The 27,834-nt window shown below is 42.3% G+C and overlaps 1 protein-coding gene across 2 annotated transcripts in view; it reads left to right on the forward strand.

Moving 5' to 3' along the window:
- Positions 1-24,805, forward strand: part of EIF3A (eukaryotic translation initiation factor 3, subunit A) — a 49,507-nt gene extending 24,702 nt beyond the window's left edge. For both annotated transcript variants that reach the window (XM_011927791.1, XM_011927792.1), the window contains exons 14-22: positions 9-122; positions 6,101-6,223; positions 6,754-6,907; positions 7,435-7,619; positions 14,014-14,102; positions 15,673-16,451; positions 20,043-20,244; positions 21,213-21,403; positions 22,217-24,805. In XM_011927791.1, the coding sequence (XP_011783181.1) occupies positions 9-122; positions 6,101-6,223; positions 6,754-6,907; positions 7,435-7,619; positions 14,014-14,102; positions 15,673-16,451; positions 20,043-20,244; positions 21,213-21,403; positions 22,217-22,440 (2,061 nt within the window). In that variant the 3' untranslated portion in view covers positions 22,441-24,805. The remainder of the gene's footprint in view (positions 1-8; positions 123-6,100; positions 6,224-6,753; positions 6,908-7,434; positions 7,620-14,013; positions 14,103-15,672; positions 16,452-20,042; positions 20,245-21,212; positions 21,404-22,216) is intronic.
- The last annotated feature ends 3,029 nt before the right edge of the window (positions 24,806-27,834 follow it).

Consider the following 27,834-nt stretch of genomic DNA (forward strand, 5'->3'; position numbering starts at 1 on the left):
TCATTCAGATTGACTATTTTGAAAGAGCCAAACGTTTGGAAGAAATTCCTTTGATAAAGAGCGCTTACGAGGAACAGAGAATTAAAGACATGGATCTGTGGGAGCAACAAGAGGAAGAAAGAGTAAGTTTTTAATTTAATTATAATATTTTTAGATTGTAATTAAATCCTCTGCCAGTGATGGAACCAAGCATTCAGAATTGCTTTATTTTGTATTCTTCTGCTAGAAATGGTGCTCTAATGGCTGCCTATGAACAGATTGGTAGAAAGATGGAACATTTCACGATAGAGATTACAAACGAAACTTGGAAAACAAAGGACAACTGAAAAGCCCATTTTACAAAAAACTGCTTTATGTACACTTTAAATGGGTAAATTGTATGGCATGTTTATACAACTCATAGTTTTCAGTTTACTTGCAGAATTGTGCAGCCATCTCCACAATCTAATTTTAAAACATATCTCAAAAAGAAGTTCTAAACCATTAGCAGTAGTCATCCCTATTCTTCCCCACCACCCCAGCCCTAGGCAACCACTAAACTACTCCTTTAGATTTGCTGCTTCTGGACATTTTATATAAATGGAATTGTGTACTGTGTGGTCTTTTGTGACTAAACAGGTCATTCTGTAGTTTTGTTAATTTATAGTGTATATTATATTTACTTAATGATACAAAAGCAGGGTTTACAAATGCTTTTGGCACCAAATATGTAATAAAAGCGAGTGAACAGATCTGGTTTAAAAAGGTAACCATAAGCAGGAGACAAACATCAGTGTAGAATGTAATAGGAGAATGCAACCTTTTCTTGGTTTCATCTGAATGTTGTCACCTGGAGATTAATGGACCTAGGATTGCCAGCTCTTCCCATTTTTTCAGGAGAAGTTGGAATTTTTGTGATAATTCTCTTAACATGTAAATATCAAAAACTAATTAGAAGAGTGCTGCAGACCAAATTGGGTTGATTTGGAGCCTTCCATTTTTTCACATAGGGCAGAATGGAAATAGCCATATATCATCTTGCATTGATTAAAATGCCTTTAAAAATTAAACCATGGTGTTTGGTATTACCATGTCATATTTATTATTTTATTTTTATTTATTTATTTTTTTGAGACGGAGTCTGGCTATGTTGCCCAGGCTGGAGTGCAGTGGCCGGATCTCAGCTCACTGCAAGCTCCGCCTCCCGGGTTCACGCCATTCTCCTGTGTCAGCCTCCGGAGTAGCTGGGACTACAGGCGCCTGCCACCACGCCCGGCTAATTTTTTGTATTTTTAGTAGAGATGGGGTTTCACCTTGTTAGCCAGGATGGTCTCGATATCCTGACCTCGTGATCCGCCCGTCTCGGCCTCCCAAAGTGCTGGGATTACAGGCGTGAGCCAGCGCGCCCGGCCAATTTAATTTTGTTATATATAGGCAAACCTTGTTTTATTGTGCTTCACTTTATTGTGCTTTTGTGGTGTTACCCAGACAGGTCTCAAAGTTCTGGGCTCAAGCGAATCTCCTGGCTGGGCCTCCCAAAGTGCTGTGATTATGGGTGTGAGCCACCGTGCCTCCTCCAGCCCCCCCATATTATTATTTTTATTCTTATTTTTTCTTTTACAAATTAAAAGTTTGTAGTAACCTTGTATTGAGCAAGTCTGTTGACAGCATTTTTCCAACAGCATGTGTTCATTTCATGTCTCTGTCACATTTTGTTAATTCTTAAAGTATTTCATACTTTATCATTATTATATTTGTTATAGTGATCAGTGATCTTTGATGTTACTGTTGTAATTATTTTGGGGTGCCACGAACCACTCTCATATAAGGCGGTGAACTTATTAATCTGTAAGTGTTGTGTATCTTCTGACTGTTCTACTGACTGGCCATTCCCTGACTATCTCTCCCTGTCCTTGAGCCTTCCTGTTATTCCCTGAGACATTTATATATATATGTATATTTATTTATTTGAGACAGAGTTTCATTCTGTCGCCCAGGCTGGAGTGCAGTGGTGCAGTCTGGGTGCACTGCAGCCTCTGCCCCACCAGGATCAAGTGATTCTCCAGCTTCAATATCCCAAGTGTGTTTTCAGTGGAGACGGGGTCACCATGTTGGCTGGGCTGGTCTTGAACTCCTGACTTCAAGTGTTCCGCCCACCTCAGCCTCCCAAAGTGCTGGGATTATAGGTGTGAACCACTATATGCCTGGCTCCTGAGACATAATACTGAAATTAGGCTAATTAACAATCCCACAATGGCTTTTAGTGTTCGAGTGAAGAGTCGCGTGTCTCTCACTTTAAATCAAATGCTAGAAATGATTAAGCTTAGTGAGGAAGGCATGTTGAAAGCTAGGCCTCTTGAACTAATCAAGTTGTGAATGCAAAGGAAAAGTTCTTGAAATTAAAAATGCTACTCCAGTGAACACATAAACAGAAAGTGAAACAGCCTTATTGCTGACATGGAAAAAGTTTCATTGGTCTGTATCAAACCAGCCACAACATTCCCTTCAGCCAAGCCTGATCCAGAGCAAGGCTCTAACGCTCAACAGTTAATACTACATTGGTCGGGCGTGGTGGCTCAAGCCTGTAATCCCAGCACTTTGGGAGGCCGAGACGGGCGGATCATGAGGTCAGGAGATCGAGACCATCCTGGCTAACACGGTGAAACCCCCTCTCTACTAAAATACAAAAAAAAAAAAAACCTAGCTGGGCGAGATGGCGGGCGCCTGTAGTCCCAGCTACTCAGGAGGCTGAGGCAGGAGAATGGCGTAAACCCGGGAGGCGGAGCTTGCAGTGAGCTGAGATCCGGCCACTGCACTCCAGCCTGGGCGACACAGCGAGACTCCGTCTCAAAAAAAAACAAAAAACAATTAATACTACAAAGGCTGACAGAGGTTAGAAAGCTGCAAAAGGCTGGGCCTGGTGGCTCATGTCTGTAATCTCAGGACTTTGGGAGGTCGAGGTGGGCGGATCACTTGAGGTTAGGAGTTTGAGACCAGCCTGGCCAACATAGCAAGACCCCATCTCGACTAAAAATACAAACATTAGCCGTGCGTGGTGGCAGACACGTGTAATCCCAGACACTCAGGAGGCTGAGGCAGGAGAATTGCATGAACCTGGGAGTCAGGTTTCAGTGAGCTGAGGTTGTGCCACTGCACTCCAGCCTGGGCAACTGAGGGAGACTCTGTATCAATAAATGTATAAATATATATCTATATATGTAAATAAATAAGGGAAGCTGCAGAAGGAAAGTATGAAGCTAGCAAAAGTTGGTTCATAAGGTTTAAGGAAAACCGTTTTTATAACATGAAAGTACAACGTGAAGCAGCAAGTGCTGATGGAGGAGCTACAGCAAGTTATTCAGAAGATTTCGCTGAGATAGTTGATGAAGGTGGCTACACTGAACAAGAGATTTTCTTGCTGTTTTGAGAGACAGGGTCTCGCTGTATCACCCAGGCTGGAGTGCAGTAGTGCGATCTCAGCTCCCTACAACGTCTGCCCCCTGGACTCAAGTGCCCACTTCAGCCTCCTGAGCAGCTGGGACCACAGGCGTGAACCACCATGCCAGCTTTTTTTTTTGTATTTTTAGTGGAGACGGGGTTTCGCCAGGCTTCCCAGGCTGGTCTCAAACTCTAGAAGTCAAGCAGTCCGCCTGCCTCAGCCTCCCAAAGTGTTGGGATTACAGGGGTCAGCCATGGTGCCCAGCCAATAGATTTTCAGTGTAGATGAAACAACCTTCTGTTGGAAGAAGATGGCCAACTAGGTCTTTCATATGTAGAGAGAAGTCAGTGCTGAGCTTCAGAGCATTGAAGGGTATGTTCACTAATGTTTAGGGGTTAATGCAGCTGCTAACTGGAAGTTGAAGCCAATTCTTATCATTCCAAAAATCCTAGGGTCCTTAAGAATTATGCTGCATCTACCCTTTCTGTGGTCTGTGCATGAAAGAACAAAGCCTGAATGACAGCATATCTGTTAATAGCATGGTTTGCTGAATATTTTAAGCTCCCTGTTGAGACCTACTGCTCAAAAAAAGAAAGAGTTTTCAGAATATTGCTGCTCATTGACAATGCATCTGATCATATGACAGCTCTGATGGGGATGTATAAAAGAGATTAATGTTTGTATTCATGCCTGTTAACACAGTATGCATTCTGCAGCCCACAAATCTAGGGATAACTTTTGTCTTTCAAGTCTTACTATTTAAGAAATACATTTCATAAGGCTGTAGCTGCCATAGTGTTTCCTTTGATGGATCTGGGCAAGTACATTGCAAACCTGCTGGAAGGAATTCTTCGTTCCAGATGCCATTAAGACCATTTGTGATTTGTGAGAGGAGGTCAAAATATCACCATTAGCAAGAGTTTGGAAGAAGTTGATTCCAAGCCTCATGGATGACTTGGAGGGGTACATGAGTAGAGTGGAGAAAATAATTGCAGATGTGGTGAAAACAGCAAGAGAAGTAGTTAGATGTATACGCTGGGTGGGGTGGCTCACACCTCTAATCCCAGCTCTTTGGGAGACTGAGGTGGGCAGATTGCATGAGTCCAGGAGTTGGAGACCAGCCTGGGCGACATGGTGAAAACTTGTCTCTACAAAAAAATAGGAAAATTAGCCAGGCGTGGTGGAGTGTGCCTGCAGTTCTAGCTACTTGGGAGGCTGAGGCGGGAGGATGTGGAGGTTGCAGTGAACTGAGGTGGTGCCATTGCACTCCAGTACTTGGGTGACAGAGACAGATCCTGTCTCAAAAAAAAAAAAAAAAAAAAAAAACACACAAAAAAAGACCGTAACCTGAAGATGTGACTGAATTGCTGCAATCTCATGATAAAGCTTGACTGGGTGCGGAGTTGCTTCTTATGGATGAGCAAAGTAAGTGGTTTCTTGAAATCTCCTGGTGAAAATGCTACGAACATTGTTGACCTGACAACAAAGGATTTAGAATATTCCATAACTGTAGTTGATAAAGCAGCAGCAGGGTTTGAGAGGATTGGATCAAACTGAAATTCTACTCTTTTTTTTTGTTTTGAGACGGAGTCTCGCTCTGTCGCCCAGGCTGGAGTGCAGTGGCTGGATCTCAGCTCACTGCAAACTCCGCCTCCCGGGTTCACGCCATCCTCCTGCCTCAGCCTCCCAAGTAGCTGGGACTACAGGTGCCCGCCACCTCACCCGGCTAGGTTTTTGTATTTTTTAGTAGAGACGGGGTTTCACTGTGTTAGCCAGGATGGTCTTGATCTCTTGACCTCGTGATCCACCCATCTCGGCCTCCCAAAGTGCTGGGATTACAGGCTTGAGCCACCGCGCCCAGCCCCGAAATTCTACTCTTAAATTAAAAACTGTCAACCAGTGCCACCTGCTAGATAAATCTTTTATAAGAGGTTGCAATCGGTGTGGCAAACTTCATTGTTACCTATTCTAAGAAATTACCAGTCATCCCATCCTTTATAGTACCCGCCACTCTGATCAGTCAACAGTCGTCAACATTGGGGCAAGATTCTCCACTAGCAGAAAGATGATGACTCACTGAAGGCTCAGGTGATCACTAGCATTTTTAGGAATAAAGTATTTTTTTTCTTTGAGAACAGGAGTCTCATCATGTTGTCCAGGCTGATCTTGCACTGCTGGGCTCAAGTGATTCTCTTGCCTCAGCATACTACTGCATCCCACTTACAGTATTTTAAAATTAAAGTTTGTACATTGGTGTTTTAGACATGCTGTTGTATACTTTGATAGATTGTAAACTTTTATATGCATCGGATAACCAAAAAATCTGTGTTACTTGCTTTATTGCAATATTTTCTTTATTGTGGTGGTCTAGAACCAAACCTGCGGTGCCTCCAAGGTGTGTCCGTATCGTATATCATAGTTTTTCCTTTGTAAAGTTCTTGGTGTCGTGGGGCTAAAAACTCTCTCTCCTAAATGCCTCAGGATTACTTTGTCTACCTCTTGCCCCTAGTTGTCTTCCGGGGACCTGTTGACATGGATGGTAGTTAATGCTTTTATTTTTATGGCATGATAGAAGGGGCAATGAAGCAGCTTCTAAGTTTTCAAGAGTATTTGTGAGTAATTTGGGGTTGATGAGTAAAAAAAAGTGATGCTTTGAAATTTCACTGTATTTTGTACTTGCAGATTACTACAATGCAGCTAGAACGTGAAAAGGCTCTTGAACATAAGAATCGAATGTCACGAATGCTTGAAGACAGAGATTTATTTGTAATGCGACTCAAAGCTGCACGGCAGTCTGTTTATGAGGTGAGCTTGCTGACTTTTGGGAAATGTTGATTCGTGAGCTTTCTAGTATTGGCTTAAATGTTCTCCCTTAACAAATTGGTATATTCTGTCTTGAGTTACTATGTATAACGGTCATTCAAATAATAGTAGAACTTTTTGGATAATATTTTGTAAGCAAAACAATCACCTAAAGAAGTTGTTCTAAAGGTGAAAGTTGAATGCATAGTTTAATACAAGTTTTGTTTACTGTTTTTGTTAGAAATGAAAAAACTAGATCAAAATGTCCCGGGCTTAGGTTCTAATTTGATCATTGAATTTATTTTGTATAAAGAAACCCACTGGATGTAGATAATATCAACAATTTAAATTTTTTAAAATTCGGCCTGCTGACTAGTTAATGGTCATTTGGAAGTTAGAGTTTTTGTTCTAAGAGGTTGCTTTCAATGATTCTAATACACTTGAGAGTCTTTTGTAAACCTAATAGCTTTCTGCTAGTTTGTTGCTCTTGACAAAATGTGTCCTTTTTGGGTTGGGGGTTACCTCGATTGCAGGAAAAACTTAAACAGTTTGAAGAGCGATTAGCAGAAGAAAGGCATAATCGATTGGAAGAACGGAAAAGGCAACGTAAAGAAGAACGCAGAATAACATATTATAGAGAAAAAGAAGAGGAGGAGCAAAGAAGGGCAGAAGAACAAATGCTAAAAGGTACACAGGTCGAAAAGGATTGGAGGGGTGCTAATGCAAGGTCGGTGTTAGATCTAGTTTTTAGTCATCTTACGTAGAATACAGGAATCAAGGTAATTGGCCTTCTAGCATGGTAATTAACTGGATCTCAGAACCCAGTTTGCTGTATGTGAAGTTGTTACATCATCTACCAACATTTCCCCCCACACATTTGATGTTCTTTTAAAAAGTAATACTTTTTGTTTTTTATCACCGTATTCTGTGTATTAACATTTATTGAGGAATATATTCCAGATGATGGCTGTTAAATGATGCTGTATCTGGAATCCCAGATTGCTCAGGAATTCTAGTATCTTATTACAAAACTATAGTTGAGGGTTGTAGTACTTGTTTTATTGACTGTGTTCTGTCATGTAGCTGATTACAAACTATTTTAAAATTCTTTTACTTGTACATTATGCTACCTGTTTAATACCAGAAAAGTTGAACTAGCATTAAGGGGAAGATATGGCTGGGAGGCACACTTAGTAACCTAATCAATGGTCTAGAGCGGGAAGAGAGAGAGCGCGCTGAACGAGCAAAACGCGAGGAAGAACTACGAGAGTATCAGGAGCGGGTGAAGAAATTAGAAGAAGTGGAAAGGAAAAAACGCCAAAGGGAGTTGGAAATTGAAGAACGAGAACGTCGTAGAGAGGAAGAGAGAAGACTTGGCGATAGTTCACTTTCTAGAAAGGTGAGTATAGGGTTTATTGATTTTCTTTTGTTTTAATGTGATTTTTTTTTTTTTTTTTAAAGGTTGAGACACAGTCTTGCTCTGTCACCCAGGTTGCCCAGACTGGAGTGCAGTAGTGCAATCTCAGCCTCCGGATTCAAGTGATTCCTGTGTCTCAGCCTCCTGAGTAGCTGAGATTACAGGCGCATGCCACCACGCCTGGCTGATTTTTGTAATTGTGATGTATTTTTATCACCCAGTTCTCTTCTATGATACCGATGTAAATGTATTTAAATCAGTTATTTTCACATCTCTCTCACTCTCTCTCTCTCTTTTTTTTTTTTTGAGACAGAGTCTCACTTCATTGCCCAGACTGGAGTGCAGTGGTGTGATCTCTCTGTCGGCTCCCTGCAACCTCTGCCTCCCAGGTTCAAGCCATTCTCCTGCTTCAGCCTTCTGAGTAGTTGGAATTATAGGCACCCAACACCATGCCTGGCTAATTTTTGTATTTTTAGTAGAAAACACAAAATTTTCTACTAAAATTAGAAACATGGTTTCACCATGTTGGCCAGGTTGGTCTTGAATTCCTGACCTCAAACGATCTGCTTGCCTCGGCTTTCCAAAGTGCTGGGATTGCAGGTGCGAGCCACCGCACCCAGCCCATGTTCACCTCTCTTTTTAATGTGGTAGTTTTCTCTTCCCAAAGAACAGAAGGCACCTAAGGGGGAAAGAATTATAGTTGTCTTAGCAAAGATGGAATTTTACAGGGTTAAGCATACTTTTGTGTGTGCGTGTCATGAAAGTTTTGTCCATGGCACTGCTGAGTCTGCTACAGAAGAGGGAGTGTTGCTGAGTTCCTTGAAAGACATCATCGTCAGGCTGGGCGTGGTGGCTCATGCCTGTAATCCCAGCACTTTGGCAGGCCGAGGCGTGCGGATTGCGAGGTCAGGACTTCTAGACCAATCTGACCAACATGGTGATACCCTGTTTCTACTAAGAATACAAAAATTAGCCAGGTGTGGTGGTGGCTCGTGTAATCCCAGCTACTCAGGAGGCTGAGGCAGGAGAATTGCTTGAACCCAGGAGGTGGAGGTTACAGTGAGCCGAGATTACTCCACTGCACTCGAGCCTGGGTGACAGAGCAAGACTCTGTCTTGGGGAAAAAAAAAGACATCATCGTGAATTTAGAGGGTGATGAGTTCTGTGGCTCCCTGGTAGGTACAGATGTGTTTGGTGGCCAGCAGCTGTCAGCAGCACCTGGGAACTTGCTAGAAACGCACTTTCAGGTCCAGCCCCAAAACTTCTGAATCAAAGTATGCCATTGAACAGGATTCCTAGGTGATTCAAACTCAGCTCTAAATGCTGATTTTTAATTGCACTAAGGTTCAGAACGGACCTGTGTTCCCTTCTCTGTCTTGTGTCTGGAATTCCCTCTCCTAATTGGTGTTACTGGTATCTTGCTTTGTCACAGCTTTGAACCTGCTCTTCCTTTTTTCTTTTCCTACATTACTGCCTTAATTCAGATTTTTCTTACCTGCAATACTTGTTGGTCTACTTACTAGTCTCCCTCATCATCATCTTCCTCCAGCTTCAGACCTTCCTCTACGTTGTGATCTGCTTGATTTTTCATAATACAGCATGTTTGATCACTGTGCCTGCGGTTGGGCTTCAGACCTTTCATTGGTTGATACTCATTACTGAGAGCCAGAGGTTTTAAAACACGCCTTAGCAGTCTTTCGTGTTGCTGCCGTTTTCATCAGTTTCGTCTGACACTATTTTCTTCTTAGTCACCTGTGCACCAGCCATTGGAGAGCAAGTTTTCTGCTTTATTCTGTGTCTGTGGCATCTGTCTGCACGCTCTTCCTTTTGCTTGGGAGGTGCCCTGTTTGCCCCTTAAAGTATTGCTTGCTTACCTTTCACTCAAAAAGCTCAAGGATGTCTTGCATGCCTTTTCTCTGCTCCTCTGTTTTTGCCACACCTGTATCAAATGCTTATCTGTATGCCTAGACTTGATACTAGTTATGTGTGTTCAGTTTAGGTTATTCTTACTGCTAATTTGTAGTTTTAATTCCTTGGTATTCAGTAAATGTGGTCTGTATGATTTACAAGTTTTTGGAATTTAATAATACATTTTCCTTTGTGTTCTAAAACCATGGTCAGGTTTTTATGAATGTTTTTTTCTGTTGGGCACAAAGTTCTATGTGTGCATGAAATCAGCTGTTTTGTTGTTTAAATCTGCTGCGTCTTCTTAGTTTATGGGAATGTTTCCTTAGGAATGTGAGGAAGCTTCTGAGATTATCCTTTTAGTTAGCATTTGCACATGTGTTTATCCACCCTTTTGTACATTTTCAGCCTCTTGTTTCTGTTTTATGTCCCCTCTGCACCCCCCCACACCTTCCCTTTTTTGGGGAGAGTATAGTTTAATTTACTTGCATGTAACATGGTAACTAGTGTATTTGGTTTTATTCCTAACACTTGCTTTGGAGCTTTTTATTTGCTTCTATGTCCCTGGCACCACTTCCTTTTTTTTCTTTAAGCCAAACTTGAAGAACTTTTCTAGGTTTTTGTTTTGTTTTTTGAGATAGAGTCTCTCTCTGTTGCCCAGGTTGGAGTACAGTGGCGCAATCTCAGCTCACTGCAACCTCCGCCTCCCGGTTTCAAGCAATTCTCCTGCCTCAGCCTCCCGAGTAGCTGGGATTACAGGCGCGTGCCACCATGCCTGGCTAATGTTTGTATTTTTAGTAGAGATGGGGTTTTTCACTATGTTGGCCTGGCTGGTCTCGTACTCCTGACTTTGTGATCCACTCACCTCATCCTCCCAGAGTGCTGGGATTACAGGCATGAGCCACCATGCCTGGCCTGTAGGTTCACTTTTATTTTCTCTATTCCACTAATTTTTTTTTTTTTTTTTGAGACAGAGTTTTGCCCTTTTTTGCCCAGGCTGGAGTGCAATGGCGTGATCTCAGCTCATTGCAACCTCTGCCTTCCAGGTTCAAGTGATTCTCCTGCTTCAGCCTCCTGAGTACTTGGGATTACAGGCCTGTGCCACCATGCCCGGCTAATTTTGTATTTTTAGTAGAGATGAATTTCACCATGTTGGCCAGGCTGGTTTCAAACTCCTGACCTCAGGTGATCCACCCACCTCAACCTCCCAAAGTGCTGCGATTACAGGCGTGAGCCACTGTGCCCGGCCACCATTAATTTTTTCCTACATTTAAAAAAAAAACTTTCACAGTATAAAATACAACTTTCTTTGCCTTTCAGAACAAAAAAAAATCATGAGCATACCTTGACTTAAATTTTATTGCAGTGAACTGGGTATTTTTGTTTCTAGATCATTACACATTATCTTTCCTCTTAGTATTGACTTAAAATTTTATATCCATATTAGCAAACATTATTTAGTCTCAAGTATGTTTACACTGCATCATGTTTTCCCTTTGTGAGTACTTTTTGATTCTTGATCAGTTGTTTTCAGAATGTCTTTGCGTATGTCTCAACTTTTTTCTCTCACGGTTGAACAATGGATAGTTCATTATTTGGCCAGTTCAAAATCATCTTTTCAGAAATAATAGAGATCTTTGCTTCTCTTTGTAGTACACAGTGTTACAGAGGGGAGGATTTTTGATACTAGTCTTCGTCTTATTCTGTAGATACTGTTTCATTCCTTGGAAACATAATTTTTCTCCCTACTTGCAGTAAAGGAAGTTAAAACTGTTGCATTTTTCTCTGTACTTGCAGTAAAGGAAGTTAAAACTGTCGCTAAGACTGTGTTTAGACACCTGAGTGTTTGGTCATCTTTGTTTCTTTTTGGTCTTTTGCCCTTTTGGTCTAAGGATTCAGTTTCCTTAGAGCAGACAAAAATCTCCTAATTTAAGGAAACTGTTCTCCTTTTTATCTGTTCTTGCTCTTTCAAAGTCCTCTTTATATCTTTAATGTTTCTTTCATTCTCTTCATCTGTTTGTTTGTACCAGGTTCTCTGAGATCCTGGTTCAATTTGTTTGCTCATCAGCTGGGACCATTCTGCTCTTGGATCTGCTGGGGCAGGCACATTGGTTCACGCCTATAATCTCAGCACTTTGGGAGATCGAGGCAGGTGGGCGGATCACTTGAGCCTGGGAGTTCGAGACCAGTCTGGCAACATAGTGAGACCCTGTCTCTACAAAAAATACAAAAATGAGCTGGCCATGGTGGTGCATGCCCAGCTACTTGGGAGACTGAGTTGGAAGTATGGCTTGAGCCCAGGAGGCAGAGTTACTTCTTTTTGCTTGTTTAATGGCTATAACAGCCATCCTTCAAAAGTCTTTGGCGGTTGTAATAGTTGTACTATATCCTCTAAAACCTTGCTTTCTTTGTTGAGTATAAATTGGCAAGGCAGGCATCGGGGGTGGGAGAAACTTGGCCTTCTGGCTGTGTTTGTTCCCTTGATTATGGTGCCCATAAATTCCTTTGACTGTTACGTTTCTATTTTTCTCTCAAAGTGTTTACTTGGGAAAGTCTCTTAGAACAACCCCCACCTAAAAAGACAGTCCAGAATCATTAGCTGTGATGACCTGGGACTAACTTTTTTTCTGGCCATTCTTGTCTTTCATTGCTTCTCATCTCTAGTTGTTATTTTAGACTTTCATTGCCAAGACATTTTTTCAAAAATTCAAATAGAGGGACAGACGTGGTGGCTCACGCCTATAATCTCAGCACTTTGGGAAGCCCAGGCAGGTGGATGAGTTGAGGTCAGGAGTTCGAGACCAGCATGGCCAACATGTTGAAATTCCACCTCTACTAAAAATACAAAAATTAGCTGGGCATGGTGGCAGGCGCTTGTAGTCCTAGCTCCCTGGCAGGCTACGGCTCAAGAATCGCTTGAACGTGGAAGGCAGAGGCTGCAGTTAGCTGAGATCATGCCACTGCACTCCAACCTGGGCAAAGGAGTGAGATTCCATCTCAAAAAAAAATAAAAAAATCAAATAAAGGCTCTTTTATTCACAAATTGTTTGAGGCTGTAGCTTATTCTTAGCTTTGTAGTTTTTGTTTTGTTTTGTTTTTTTTGAGACAGAGCTTCACGCTCTAGTGCAGGCTGGAGTGCAGTGGTGCGATGTTGGGTAACTGCAAGTTTTGCCTCCCGGGTTCAAGTGATTCTCCTGCCTCACTTCTCAAGTAGCTGGGATTACAGGCGCCCGCCACCATGCCCAGCTAATTATTTTATATTTCTAGTAGAGATAGGGTTTCACCATGTTGGCCAGGCTGGTCTCGAACTCCTGGCCTCAAATGATCCACGCACCCCAGCCTCCTAAAGTGCTGGGATTATAGGCGTGAGCTACCGTGCCTGGCCAGCTTTTAAATATTTATTTTAGTCTTCCCACCCTATCATCAGATCTCTTAAAATATCTTCCAGAGTTCTCACTTGTCTGATAATGACTTTAGGTTACATTTGTACGACCAGCCACAATGTGTCAGAGGATATTTATGATTAAAATTGTGTGTGCATCCTGCCCTGCAAAGGCTGTACCAGATTTACTTTTCACAATTCTTAATGTCATCAAGGTACTTTGTTTTTTTTTGTTCGTTTTTTTTTTTGAGATGGAGTCTCTGTTGTCTAGGCTGGAATGCAGTGGCACAATCTTGGCTCACTGCAAGCTCCCCCTCTCGGGTTCATGCCATTCTTCTGCCTCAGCGTCCCGAGTAGCTGGGGCTACAGGCGCCTGCCACCACGCCTGGCTCATTTTTTATATTTTTTTAGTAGAGATGGGGTTTCACCGTGTTAGCCGGGATGGTCTCAATCTCCTGATCTTGTGATCCGCCCACCTCGGCCTCCCAAAGTGCTGGGATTACAGGCGTGAACCACTGCGCCTGGCCCATGCCCGGCTGATTTTTTGTATTTTTAGTAGAGATAAGGTTGCACCCTGTTAGCCAGGTTGGTCTTGATCTCCTTACTTTGTGATCCACCTGCCTTGGCCTCCTAAAGTGCTGGGATTACAGGTGTGAGCCACTGCACCTGACCCATCAGAGTACTTTGAATAGAGAAGTACTTTTAATTTAACCACCCCCTTTAGACATTAAATAAAATGTCTCCACCTTTCTTTGCTTAGTAGGCACTGTGGTGTCCATTTCAGGGTACGGGGCTTTTTTCACGTTCTTCAAAGGGGATTTCTAGTTGAAGGAAATATGTAGAGGTGTGTGTTCCCAGGTTGCTTTCCAGCGGTGTTATATCAGTTTGTAAGGTCACCCACAATATATGAGACTACTAATTTCCCTGTAGCATCAGTCTGATCTCAGATTAAAAAATAAAATTTTAAAACTTGCTTATTTAAGGGCTTCATATTGTTATAAGTACAAAAAATATTTGAATGGTAATACCAGTAGTTGTAATAGTAAATGGTTACCAATATAATGCCTCTTTTTCACTTTGTCAATGGAGGACTCTCGTTGGGGGGATAGAGATTCAGAAGGCACCTGGAGAAAAGGACCTGAAGCAGATTCTGAGTGGAGAAGAGGTCCGCCAGAGAAGTAAGTAGAGTTGAGGAAAATAATGCTGCTCCAGTTCCTCAGTTCCTGTTAATATCTTTTTTTTCTTTTTGAGACGGAGTCTCGCTCTGTCGCCCAGGCTGGAGTGCAGTGGCATGATCTCGGCTCACTGCAAGCTGTGCCTCCCGGGTTCACCATTCTCCCGCCTCAGCCTCCCGAATAGCTGGGACTGTAGGTGCCTGCCACCACGCCCGGTTAATTTTTTGTATTTTTAGTAGAGACGGGGTTTCATCATGTTGGCCAGGATGGTCTCGATCTCCTGACCTTGTGATCCGCCTGCCTTGGCCTTCTAGGGTGCTGGGATTACAGGCATGGGCCACCGCGCCCCGCCTCTTGTTAATATTTTATCGGTGATTTTAAAATTTGGTTCATTTTGTAGAGGCAGGGAAAGGAGAGCCATGAAGAATTGTGTGCATGTCTGATTGTGTGTGGGTTTGGTTTTCATTGTTTTGGGTCTGCTGCCCGGGCTGGGGTGCAGTGGCGCGATCTCAGTTCCCTGCATCCTCTACCTCCTGCGTTCAAGTGCCTCAGCCTCTTGAATAGCTGGGATTACAGGTGTGTGCCACCATACCTGGCTACTTTTTGTATTTTTTAGTAGAGATGGGGTTTTGCCATATTGCCCAAGCTGGCTTTGGCCTTGACCTCAAGTGATCTGCCTGTCTCAGCCTCCCAGATTGCTGGGATTACAGGCTTGAGCCACTGCACTTGGCTTGTTTCTTTCTTTTTTTTGTTGTTGTTGTTTTGAGATGGTGTCTCATTCTGGAGTGCAGTGGTGCGAACTCGGCTCAGTACAGCCTCAACCTCCCTGGGCTTAGGTGATCGGTCCTCCTGCCTCAGCCTCCTGAGTAGCTGGGACCACAGGTGTGCTCCACCATGCCTGGTTAATTTTGTTTGTTTGTTTCTTTGTTTTTGAGACAATCTTGCTCTGTCACCCAGGCTGGACTGCAGTGGTGGGATCTCGGCTCACTGCCTCTGCCTCCTGGGTTCAAGCAATTTTTGTGCCTCCCAAGTAGCTGGGATTACAGACATGCACCACCACTTCTGGCTAATTTTTGCATTTTTAGTAGACCTGAGGTTTCACCATGTTGGCTAGGCTGGTCTTGAACTCCTGACCTCAAGTAATCTGCCTGCCTCAGCCTCCCAAAGTGCTGGGATTATAGGTGTGAGCCACCACGCCTGGTCAATTTTTATTTTTTTATAGGGATGGAGTTTTGCCATGTTGCCCAGGCTAGTCTCATGCTCCCGGGCTCAAGCAATCCTCCCGCCTTGGCCTTCCAAAGTGCTGGGATTACAGGTGGGAGCGACTGCACCAAGCCACTTGTCTTACAATTAAGTAGAGATGGGGTTTTGCCATGTTGGCCAGGCTGGTCTTGAACTCCTGACCTCAGGTGATCTGCCTGCCTCTGCCTCCCAAAATCTTGGGATTAAAGGCGTGAGCCACTGCACCCAGCCCATACTGAAGTTTTAAAAAAGCATGTCAAAAAAAAAAATCCCCAAAGGATCATGTGCTTTTTTATTTTATGTATTTTTAATTGTTCTTGTTGCTGTGTAGGGAGTGGAGACGTGGAGAAGGGCGAGATGAGGACAGGTCTCATAGAAGAGATGAAGAGCGGCCCCGGCGTCTGGGGGATGATGAAGATAGAGAGTCCTCTCTTAGACCAGATGATGATCGGGTTCCCCGGCGTGGCATAGATGATGACAGAGGCCCTAGACGTGGTCCTGAGGAAGATCGGTTCTCTCGCCGTGGGGCAGACGATGACCGGCCTTCTTGGCGTAACACAGATGATGACAGGCCTCCCAGACGAATTGCTGATGAAGACAGGGGAAGCTGGCGTCACGCGGAAGATGACAGACCACCTAGACGAGGACTGGATGAGGACAGAGGAAGCTGGCGAACAGCTGATGAGGACAGAGGACCAAGACGTGGGATGGATGACGACCGGGGGCTGAGGCGAGGAGGCGCTGATGATGAGCGATCATCCTGGCGTAATGCTGATGACGACCGGGGTCCCAGGCGAGGGTTGGATGACGACCGGGGTCCCAGGAGAGGGTTGGATGACGACCGGGGTCCCAGGCGAGGGTTGGATGATGACCGGGGTCCCAGGCGAGGAATGGATGATGACCGGGGTCCCAGGCGAGCGCTGGATGATGATCGAGGACCTTGGAGAAATGCCGATGAAGATAGAATTCCCAGGCGTGGTGCAGAGGATGACAGGGGCCCTTGGAGAAACATGGATGATGATCGTCTTTCAAGACGTGCTGATGATGATCGCTTTCCCAGACGGGGTGATGACTCAAGACCTGGTCCTTGGAGACCATTAGTCAAGCCAGGTAAAATTCTATTTCCTAGAATGTGCTTAAGTGTTCACCTGTAAAAGTGAAGTTCTGATGGATAAATGTCAGGGCTATATTGTTACTTTCCAGATAAACTTGTCTTTTATCTTCAGTATCATTTGCAGTGACTTATCTGTCAAAAGTTTGCCTTCAGAATACTACCATCCAAAGCATAAATAACCTAACCCCTCTTTCTTCTTTTGTGATGTGTTCTTTATTTTCCTTCTGCTTCGTTGACTACTTCTTTGAAGGCTCTTCCTGTACTCATCCCTTCAGTATTGGTGTGCTTTTCAGGTTTTATTGGGAACTACTAGCCTCCTTTTAAAAATAAATAATTGAAACCAAAATGTACTTTATATATTTATTTCTGCCAAATGAGAGATTATGTACGGAGGAACTCGTTTTACTTTACTTTTTTTGAGACAGGGTCTTGCTCTGTTGCACAGGTTGGTGTGCAGTGGTGCAATCATGGCTCATTGCAACCTTGATCTCCCTGATTCTAGGGAGCCTCCCACCTCAGCCTTCTGAGTAGCTAGGACTACAGGCGCATGCCACCACACCCTGCTAATATTTTATTTTTTTGGAGAGATAGGGTTTTGCCATGTTGCCCAGGCTGGTCTCAAACTCCTGGGCTCAGTTATCCTTCTGCCTCTCCCTCACAATGTGAAGTGCTAGGATTACAGGTGTGAGGAACTGCGCCCAGCCTTGTTTTCTTTCTTAGTCCTGGGCCTGCTTGTTGTTTAACACTTTATTATTTGTGAGCAGTTGTATACATGTCTGTGACACACGTCTATTACCATTTTCTTTTTTCTTTTTTTGAGATGTCTTCCAGGCTGGACTGCAGTTGTGTGATCTTGGCTCACTGCAACCTCTGCCTCCTGGGTTCAAGCAATTCTCCTGCCTCAGGTTCCCAAGTAGCTGGGACTACAGACACATGCCACCATGCATGGCTAATTTTTTTTTTTTTTTTTTTTGAGATGGAGTCTCACTCTGTCACCCGGGCTGGAGTGCAGTGGCGTGATCTCGGCTCACTGCAAGGTCCACCTCCCAGGTTCATGCTATTATTCTTCTGTCTCAGCCTTCCGAATAGCTGGGATTACAGGCACCCGTCACCACGCCTGGCTAATTTTTTGTATTTTTAGTAGAGACGGGGTTTCACCATGGTAGCCAGGTTGCTCTCAAACTCCTGACCTCGAGTGATCCACCCTCTTGGCCTCCCAAAGTGCTGGGATTACAGCGTGAGTCACTGCCCTGGCCAGTTTTCTCTAGGTAATTTCTGTGTACTGCACACAGGTGACAGCTGCTTACTGCATATAGCACATTTCCACTTGGTAGTCTTACTGAATGTCAAACACAGCCTATCCAAAACTAGACTCATCACCATCACATACAGAGGTTGCAGTGATCTGAGATCACGCCACTGCACTCCATCCTGGGAGACAGAGTGAGACCCCGCCTCAAAATAAGAAAAACAAATGCTGTTTAGTGGCCCCAAGCACATGGTGACTAAGGAGAAAATACATGTATTAGATAAGCTTTGTTCATGAATGAGTTACAGTGCTATTGACCATGAATTCATGAATTGTAACTCATTCATGAACACCCATCCCTCTGATTCTCTTCAGGGGCATCCCTGTCCAGCTAACTGTCTAAGCTACGAATCTGGGAGTTGTTTTGTCTCTGTTTCATCCTTTATGTTAAATGTTTATTTAGTTCAGTTCTGCCTTTTTGATGTTCTTGAAATCCACCCTCTTCTCCATTCCCATTGCTTATACTTGGTCCTGGCTCAGCATCATTTTCCTCACCCCCAACTGGTTTTTGCTTCCTCTCTTACTCCCAGTTTTAATTTGGGGTGTGGGGGAAATAACTAGAGCAGTTGTTCTAAGTGCAGATCTAAGTGAGCCGCTTCCTTGCTTTCCCCAGTTGTTTCTGTTGCCTACTTCATCTCTTTTAGTCTCACTTCATTCCACTGTTTAGCTGTTACCTTGTGTAAGCCATTTAATTTTTCTTTGCCTCATGTTAAATGGGGTAACAGTGTAGCAGATGCTTACTGATTTGCTAATTATATTTTATAAAGTTGCCATGAATACTGAACTCCTGTTCCTAGGGGAAATACAAGGTTAGGTTCTTGTGAACTTGTAGTCATGATATTATATTTTTGTCAACCAGTCAATACATAAAATGTCTTTTATGTGTTTGTGTTTAAAGACCCCCTATTTCTGATATGTTGTTGATTCATTACCATTGAATTCATGATCAACAGCATTATAACTCATTCATGAACAAAGCTTATCTAATACATGTATTTTCTCCTTAGCCACCTTGTATTGGGGCCACTAAACAGCATTTGTTTTTTCTTTTCTTGAGGCGGGGTCTCACTCTGTCTCCCAGGCTGGAGTGCAGTGGTGTGCTCTCAGATCACCACAACCTCTGCCTCCTGGGCTCAAGAGATCCTACCACATCAGCTTCCTGAGTAGCTGACTATAGGTGCACACCACCAAGCCCAGCTAATTTTTTTGTATTTTTTGTAGAGGTGTGGTTTTGCCATGTTGCCCAGGCTGGTCTTGAACTCCTGGGCTCCAGGGATCCACCCTCCTCGGCCTCCCAGATTCCTGAGATTACAGGCAGGAGCCACTACGCCTGGCCACTAGACGGCATTTTAGCACTACGCTTGGAAGCCATTTTAAACAGTGAGGTCACCAACAAATTTATATCTCCATGTAATCTATGTGAAATGTTCCTAGATTCATATATTCCATGGATAAGTGTGAGCCACTCTACAGGGTTAAAGGATTTATTCATGATTAATGACTAGATAATGGTGGGTGGTAAATGGTAGAGGATAGGAATATAAAAGGAAAGATTCTTTTTTGAATATGAAGGCCTTGAAAACATTGCAAGGTATAAATATCTTAAAATTGGGACTCAGAAAACTCTTGAAGTTTTCTGCTTAAATGAGTGATCTGTTTAACATCACAACAGATACTATACTGAAATCTGCGTGCAATAGGAAAAATGAAATTTTTAGTGATATTTTTGTTTTATGGAGCACTCAAGCCAGATCATTTAAGGTTTTGTTTTTTTTTTTTTTTTCCTGTTGTTTTTTTCAGTCTCACTCTGTCACCCAGGCTGGAGTACAGTGGCACTATCTTGGCTCACTGCAACCTCTGCCTCCCAGGTTCAAGCGATTCTCATGCCTCAGCCTCCCAAGTCAAGTAGCTAGGAGTACAGGCACACCACCACACCTGGCTAATTGTATTTGTAGTAGAGACAGGGTTATTACCATGTTGGCCAGGCTGGTCTCCAATTCCTGACCTTAAGTGATCCACCTGGCTTGGCCTCCCAAAGTGCTGGAATTACAGGTGTGAGCCCCACTGTGCCCGGCCCATTTTAAGTTTCTTATGTAAGTTTAAAATACTGTTAATGATGTCTGTGCAGTGATGTACACAGCTTTAGTGTTTTTTTAATCAGTGTCTTAAAGTAGTATTTAGAATGATGATGAATTAATGCCAACGTCTATTCATGATTGCCAATCTGTTTCTTCTTTTAAAAATACTTTAAAAATGTTTTGCTTTTTCAAAAAAATAGGTGGATGGAGAGAGAAAGAAAAAGCCAGAGAGGAGAGCTGGGGTCCACCTCGAGAATCAAGGCCATCAGAAGAACGTGAATGGGACAGAGAAAAAGAAAGGGATAGAGATAATCAAGATCGAGAGGAGAATGACAAGGAACCTGAGAGGGAAAGGGACAGAGAGAGAGATGTGGATCGAGAGGATCGCTTCAGAAGACCTAGGTGTGATGTTCTAATTTAATTATTTGTAGAGGCCGGGCGCAGTGGCTCATGCCTGTAATCCCAGCACTTTGGAAGGCCGAGGTGGGCGGATCACCTGAGTTTTAGGAGTTCGAGAGCAGCCTGGCCAACATGGTGAAACCCTGTCTCTACTAAAAATACAAAAATTAGCTGGATTTGGTGGTGGTACGCCTGTCATCTCAGATACTCAGGAGGCCGAAGCTGGAGAATCATTTGAACCCAGGAGGCAGAGGTTGCAGTGAGCAGAGATGGTGCCATTGTACTCCAGCCTGGGCGACAAGAGCGAAACTCCATCTCAAAAAAAAAAAAAAAAATTTTTTTTTTTATAGATTATCTAATCAAACATTCCCTCTTAAAGTAAGAAAATGGAGGCCCAAACTTCATGGCTGTCTATGGGCTGTATGACTGTTGGGCAGTGGAACCAGTCCAGCTGTCTTTGTCAGTCCATTGCTTTTCCCCCTGTGGTTTAGGGCAGTCAGTTTTTTTGCCCTTAAATTATCAAAAGCCCTTCAATTTTATTGGTAGTAGAAGTTCTAGCTTGCTCCCTCTGCCAAAGTGTCCTTGCACTGATAAATGTAGACCAGCAGTGTTCAATGCAATTTTCTGCAGGGAAGAAAATGTCTGTGTCTGTGTTGGTATGGTAGTATGGTAGTCAGCAGTCACATTTGGCTGCCAAACACTTAGAATATATGGTTGGTGCTCCTAAGGAAATATCTCCATTTTACTTTAAATTTAAGTAACCACATATGGGTAGTGGCTACTGAGTGGGATGGCACAGATCTGAGTGTTCTCGTTTGTTCTCCACACCCCAGGTATCAGGTAAGGTCAGGTTATGAGTTTAAACTGTTCTGTTACATTTGTAAACTCTAAGCCCCAGCTTGGATTGGATGTACTTATAATTATCCCAGTTGGTCTAATAGTAGTAAGAACCTGCCTTGTCATGGCTACAGGGATGAAGGTGGCTGGAGAAGAGGACCAGCTGAGGAATCTTCAAGCTGGAGAGACTCAAGTCGTCGGGACGATAGAGATAGGGATGACCGTCGCCGTGAGAGGGATGACCGGCGTGATCTAAGAGAAAGACGAGATCTAAGAGATGATAGGGACCGAAGAGGACCTCCGCTCAGATCAGAACGTGAAGAAGGTATAGATGTTACATACAACTGAAGTATTGGAGAACCGTCATTTCTTAGCGGGGATTTGGGTTATTTAATTACATCATAAACTTGTATGAATGCCAACAATAAGAGAGCTGATGTTTATTCCATTTAGAATTCAGGATTTTCATACAGTTAATGGTCATGTTGTGAAGTGCACTTATCTCTAAATTCAAAGTACAGTAGTAGACTAAACTGGATAGTAGGCAATGTATATAAAGTTTACTTAATAAAAATGAAAAAAATTGTTATTTAAAAGCAACTTGAGAGATTAAGCACAAAGTAGAAACATTTTCTCTGAAATTTTAACAAGTTTCTTTCTTAAAATATATGTATTTTTCATTTTAAAAATACTAATTTTTCTCTTGGTTTTTAAAAATTTATTTTCTGTATGTCTTGACATCCCGTTGTGAGAGAAGTTTTCTATCATAGCCATAACTTTAAAAACTCCTGTATTTTATGTGGTTAATTTGCTGTTAAAATTCTTCAAGAGCCAAAAATCCTTTCAGTTATAAAATTTTCATTCAGCCAGATTTTTGCTACCTTGTCTTATGGGTTTATACCAGCTGCAGTCCTTCCCAGGCCAGGGGTTTCTGCCTGTTTTCAAATTTTGAGTTTTATCTGTACATCTGTATGTTAAAGATTGTGAGAAATTGTACAAGCTTTAATTATGATTTCTGTATTGTTAGTCTTTAGTACAGGAATTTTGAGTAATTTGAGGCATTTCTTCTGCTTGTTAATATGTGCCAATAGAATATAGTACTAACTTAATTTTTTTTTTTTTTTATTAAATTTTCTAGTAAGTTCTTGGAGACGTGCTGATGACAGGAAAGATGACCGGGCAGAAGAGCGGGACCCTCCTCGTCGAGTTCCTCCCCCAGCTCTTTCAAGAGACCGAGAAAGAGACCGAGAAAGAGAAGGTGAAAAAGAGAAGGCCTCATGGAGAGCTGAAAAAGATAGGGAGTCTCTTCGTCGTACTAAAAATGAGACTGATGAAGATGGATGGACCACAGTACGACGTTAAGTCTCAAGATAATGGATTTAAACTGGTGTCTTAAATAGGTTTGATCACATTCAAGGATTATTATACTTGTGCTTCAAGCAATCTAAATTGGATTCTTTAATGTTGTTTCACCATAACACAAAAAGCATGAACTTGTATTAATCCTATATAATAGATTGATCATGCACCATATCCACAGGAGGTTGGAAAAACCATGCCATTTTCTGGAATTTAAGGGTGTTGCATTATTTCATCAATCATTTGTTGACAAAAAAGAAAAACTAAAAAATAAATTTAAAATGTGAACTTTCAGGTATTGAGTAACACCTTTATCTTGGTATAGAACTGATATATTTTTTTTTATTTTGAAATATCTGATATTAATTTGGAATGAAGTAAGGTTCTGTTAAAGAAAATATATTTGAAGACCCTTTAAAGCAGTGAATCTGAAACAATTTTCACACCTTTAAGTGGTTGATATGTACCTATTTTAGGTATTTTGAGGTATTCACCATAAACTAAATTTAGAAAGTTTTTAGATTCACTTGAAGTAAACATTACAAACATTGGATACGGTGGGGTTTTCTTTAGATTTTACTTGAGAGAAGGTGAGTACAAAGCAATTTGCAGTTGCTGTAATGACAAGAATACTGCGCAAGTGTGAATCCAAACAGTATAGCTTTTAAATTTTAAAGCATTTGGTAAACTATCGCTGAGTTTTTTTCTGTTGCCAATAGTAAACTGCTTTTCCATTAATGGAGAATTCATGCCTTTCAAGCATTTTAAATATGACAATATTTATAAATGTATGGTTTGGAGGAATCGTTTAAATTCTTTCCTAATTTTCTTTCTCTTCAAGATAGATTCTTTCAACAAGTAATTTGTAGTAATGACTGTGTTGACTTCAATTTTGGAGTGTAGTAGCTATGTTAAAGATTAACTATTTGGTCTCATTGAAGCCAACACAGAACTTGCTGCTGTGTTTTTTCTTCAGTGATAAATAAAATACTTACAGAATTTGTTTTAGTGTTGATTTGTGGTTATAGTATTTTGTTTATAATGGTAAGTTTGCATCTTCAGTTGAGTTTTTTTACTTGAATTTTTATCAGTGCCATTAAATGTCTGTGTTTAGTATCAATGAATATGAACCTAAATATAACAAAGAAAGCATATGTGGCTAGGATGTCTCCCCTAAAATGTCTTCCTTTGTTAATGCAGAAATTCCTTAGTTTCCTTGTAAAGCTGTCCTCTGAGTTTGTGTGTGCATGTGCGTGTTTGAAGTACCACCTTGGGTTTTCACCTGAAATTAGAAAAATCATAGTTAATTTGAGAAAATGTTACAAATTCATCATGGCTGTAGGCACTTATTATTTCTGTTGAGTAGTGGTGAGAATTCCTATTGGTACAGCTGTAGGGCCAGAAGAGGGAGTATTGATGCTTAACCAGATGCAGCCTTTTTTGTTTGATGTTACCAATGATAGAAATCATTTTAAACACCTTTCTTAGTATCTGGTATTTCAAATAACGTAGAAGTCTTTAAAGGTCTTTTGTGGGGAGAAGGACTTTTCTTTCATAACAAGAGAATTTCAGATCAGTGATTATCAGTGGGGCAGTAACCTGCTAAGAGTTTGCTTCCTGGAGAGTAGATCTGTATGTGTGACATCACAGGTAAGCCCCAACAATTTATTTAATCAGATTTGTTCAGATGAGTTACTGTTGCCTACGTTAGGGTTAGGTTTCAAGGCTAGTCAGGAAACCTATTCTTCCTGCTCAGTTTCCCGTACTGTTCTCCCAAGTTCTTTGTCCTGGGAGCAGAACCCAAGTGCAAGAGGAGGGCAGAAGAGTCTGATGCTGTTACCTTGCGATCCTGCTCTTGGTTTCCACTGTCCAGGCTGTACAACTCTGTCTACTCCCACTAGTATTTACCAACAGGTGTTAAAGGAAAGCTGAACAAGCAGCCTACTCACCGATCTGCTAGGTGGTCTTCCATGTTCCTGGTGGCTTCTGCAGTTTCATTGAGAGTAACGTTGCTGTTAATACAGATAGATCCGATAGTAGAGACATCATCGGTCCAAAAAAGATTCTGCATCTCATTAGTTGTCCATAGTGGCTACCAGGAGGTGGTTGGCATCCATAATGTGTGGGACGTTTTTATGTCAAGAAATGCCTATGTTTTTTTTTTTAAACCAAAGACACTGACCATAGATTGATTTATAATTTTTAAGTCTAATTGAAATACATGGGGTACTGTGAAAGGACTGTTGCTTGAGTGGCTACGATTAGAAAATCAGGACTAACAAACTTTTCTTTGTCTGGAAGCATATATATTTGTGATAAAATTTTAATATGTATAATTTTGGTTTAATAAATCAAATCTATGACAAAAGTTGTTCTCATCAAAGCTAATAATTCTGCAACTTCCAAGAGGGACTTTGTAGGAAAATTAAAATACAAAGAAAAAAGCCACTAGAAATTTAAGTCTGTACAGAAAAGAACAGGTTAAGACAATATGTACCTCTACAGTTGGAGAAGCCCTTTTGACTATTCCCTGTATTGTTTTGCATGCTTGGCCAAGTATGCAGCATGTTCTTATGAAGATAATTTTGTCACAATTAGTTTGTATATTTCTTAAACTTTGAAAAATTGGGTTTCTCTAAATGTAATTTTGCAAAATGTTGAAAGTTTCATATTGAAGTCCAAGGATTTTTAAATGATGTATTGCATATACTTTTCATAAGAGAACCCTAGAAAATTAACTATAGTAATATTCTGTGTTTTAACTCCCAGTATTGTCAGCTGGAAAACAGGCAAATTTGGCACAGGGGCTGAACATGGGGTACTTTTTTCTTTTTTGGAGACAGTCGCTCTGTTGCCCAGGCTGGAGTGCAATGGCGCGATCTGGGCTCACTGCAACCTCCCCCTCCTGGGTTCAAGTAATTCTCCTGCCTCAGCCTACCAAGTAGCTGGGCAGGCGCCCACCACCACATCTGGCTAATTTCTGTATTTTTAGTAGAGAGAGGGCTTCGCCATGTTGTCCAGGCTGCTCTCCTGACATTGTGATCCACTTGCCTCGCCTCCCGAAGTGCTGGGATTACAGGCATGAGCCACCACGCTCAGCCTGAAAATGGGGTACTTTAAAAACAGAGGAATAGTGGCTGCCTGACTAGTTGACGGGAGGGTCTTCTGGATACCTTTTCCAATACTCTCTTGCCCTCAGGAAGCTCCAGCTCAGTATGTTCTTAGTTCTGCTAAAATAGCGGTGTCAGAGTATCAAATTAACATTAGGCACATCTCATCACAGTGACTCCCATATATTCAGGCTATATCAAAGCCTCCAAGACCTTTGGAAACCGTCTATTATTTGACTCTAGAAATACAAAGTAGCTAAATTGATCTTGCCACCTGCTTAGCCCTTTTGGCCTAGAGAATGCACTGATCTGTTTATAGTGGTCCTTTTGAAAAGGCAGAACAGGAGCAGTGGGAGAGGTAAGAGGATTCATGTTGACCTTAGAAATTTCACCCAGAAAGCGAAGCTCATTTAAACCGGTATATTTTCTAGCAAAAGAAAGGAGAACAAGTAATTACAGGGTTTCATTAAGCTACTTAATTTAGGCCCAATCAGATCAGCAGTTCCCTGGTCGGGTTAAGACTAGCAGCGTTGGATTATTTTTCTTTCCTGGCTAAGAAACAGTGTTTTCCCCCTGCCCCCAAATTCTTGATATGCACCTTTTCTTTGACCAGAAAGACAGCTATTGGGTATTTACCCCACCCTCTCACACACCTTCAAATGAAGGTTCCTGATGGAGCCAATTTGCTGTGAAGTTAGCTGTTATTATGAAAGCAGTCTAACTTATAGTAGCCTAGCTAAATCCTACTGGGAGCCTTATACACGTAAACTAAATCTCTTGCTGGTATCTTCAGATAGTGATGCATTTGTGTATTTCAGATGAGTTCATCTTAATTCACTTCTATTTTTTGCCTTCTATTGTCTTGATTGGCAGGTAGCTGCATTCCATAGTGTGGCATTCAGTATGGTGGATTTAAAAGTGAGGGTGGGAGGGTAAAGTAGGGGTTAGGAACTTTTGCCCAAGGATCAGGTTTAGTGTTGCTTATGGGGAACTGGTGGGGTTCCGGAAATGGACATGGGTCTTCCAGTAGGAGTGGGAACGTGAAAGACCCCCAACAATTCCTTTCATTAGTGCTTATTCTAGTTTGAGCACTGCCTGTATTAAAGTCAGACGCAGCCCACGGTGGAACCTTCTTGAATACAAGTTAATAAACGAATAGCTCAGAGCTAGAGATCCATCTTCTATTTAAGAGGCAACAGCTGGAATGGGCTTTCCTCCACTAGGAACCCTGAAATTGAGCAATCTAGGGTGAATACTGCTGTCTTCCCTTCTTCCCTTTGATCTTAATATCAAACGTTTTTAAAGAACTGGAAGTGAGTGCGTCGAGAAAAGGCCAAGTAGGAAGGCTACAGGTGAAATTGATGAATTCATACTGTTACTGTATAAATACACAGTTTTTTTAAACAGCACCATTTCCAAGTTATACACAATATGATTATGACTTGGCACAACTTTTAAAGGTGGAAAAGGCTAGTTGCTAGTTCAGTAATAAAATATCTGGTACATAAAAGGATAAGGAGCTGTATTCTACCTGCTACAGATTGTGCATTTTACACCTCCATCTAGGACAGAAACAAGCCACAAGGAGGGGAATACCCGCCCAAATTAATACTGGAAAGTTTACAAAACCTTCACTTCTCATAAGGGTGATGCTACCAGCGGCTTGCTTCACCTGGAATTAGAGTAACTGATTTTTTAAGGACAACTAAGAATATTACTCGCTTCAAACAATAAAATAGTCATTTTGCCGACATTTCATAAAATCGCCAGTTTTAAGCTCAGTTCAGAGGCTTTTAAAAAAATATTCTAGACCTAGTAAAGTGCCTCCATTCATAAAATGAAACATCCAAGATTAGATTGAGACAATTTCATACTGATGCGCATCTAAAATAGGTCCACGTATACAGTAAATAAACAGCGCCTCTAAGTTGCCGTATTTCAGTTAGTGGAATACACACCCAGCCTTCGCCGTTCTGGATGTGCAAACTAGAAACTGAAGACATGGGGATTTCACCTCTAGTCCCAATTGCTCGGCACGGAAGTACTCCACAAGGTCGGCTGCTTTTGAAAAACCACCAGGACGACGTCCCAAAGTCGAGCCGACCGCTGAGCCGCACGCCTCCCCACCGCGGGGGCAAGATGGTGTGCAGACCTAGTGGTGCGAAGGGCGGCGGCGGTGACCCTCGGTGGCCGGAAGCCCGGGCCCTCAGCGCAGCTTCTTGCCAGGCGGGCCGTCCCTGGCGCTGCGGGGCGGCGGCGGCACTTTGGAGAGCGGGCAGTACTTGAT

This window comes from Colobus angolensis, unplaced genomic scaffold (genome assembly GCF_000951035.1).
Source record: "Colobus angolensis palliatus isolate OR3802 unplaced genomic scaffold, Cang.pa_1.0 Scaffold75, whole genome shotgun sequence".
Taxonomy (NCBI): Eukaryota; Metazoa; Chordata; class Mammalia; order Primates; family Cercopithecidae; genus Colobus; species Colobus angolensis.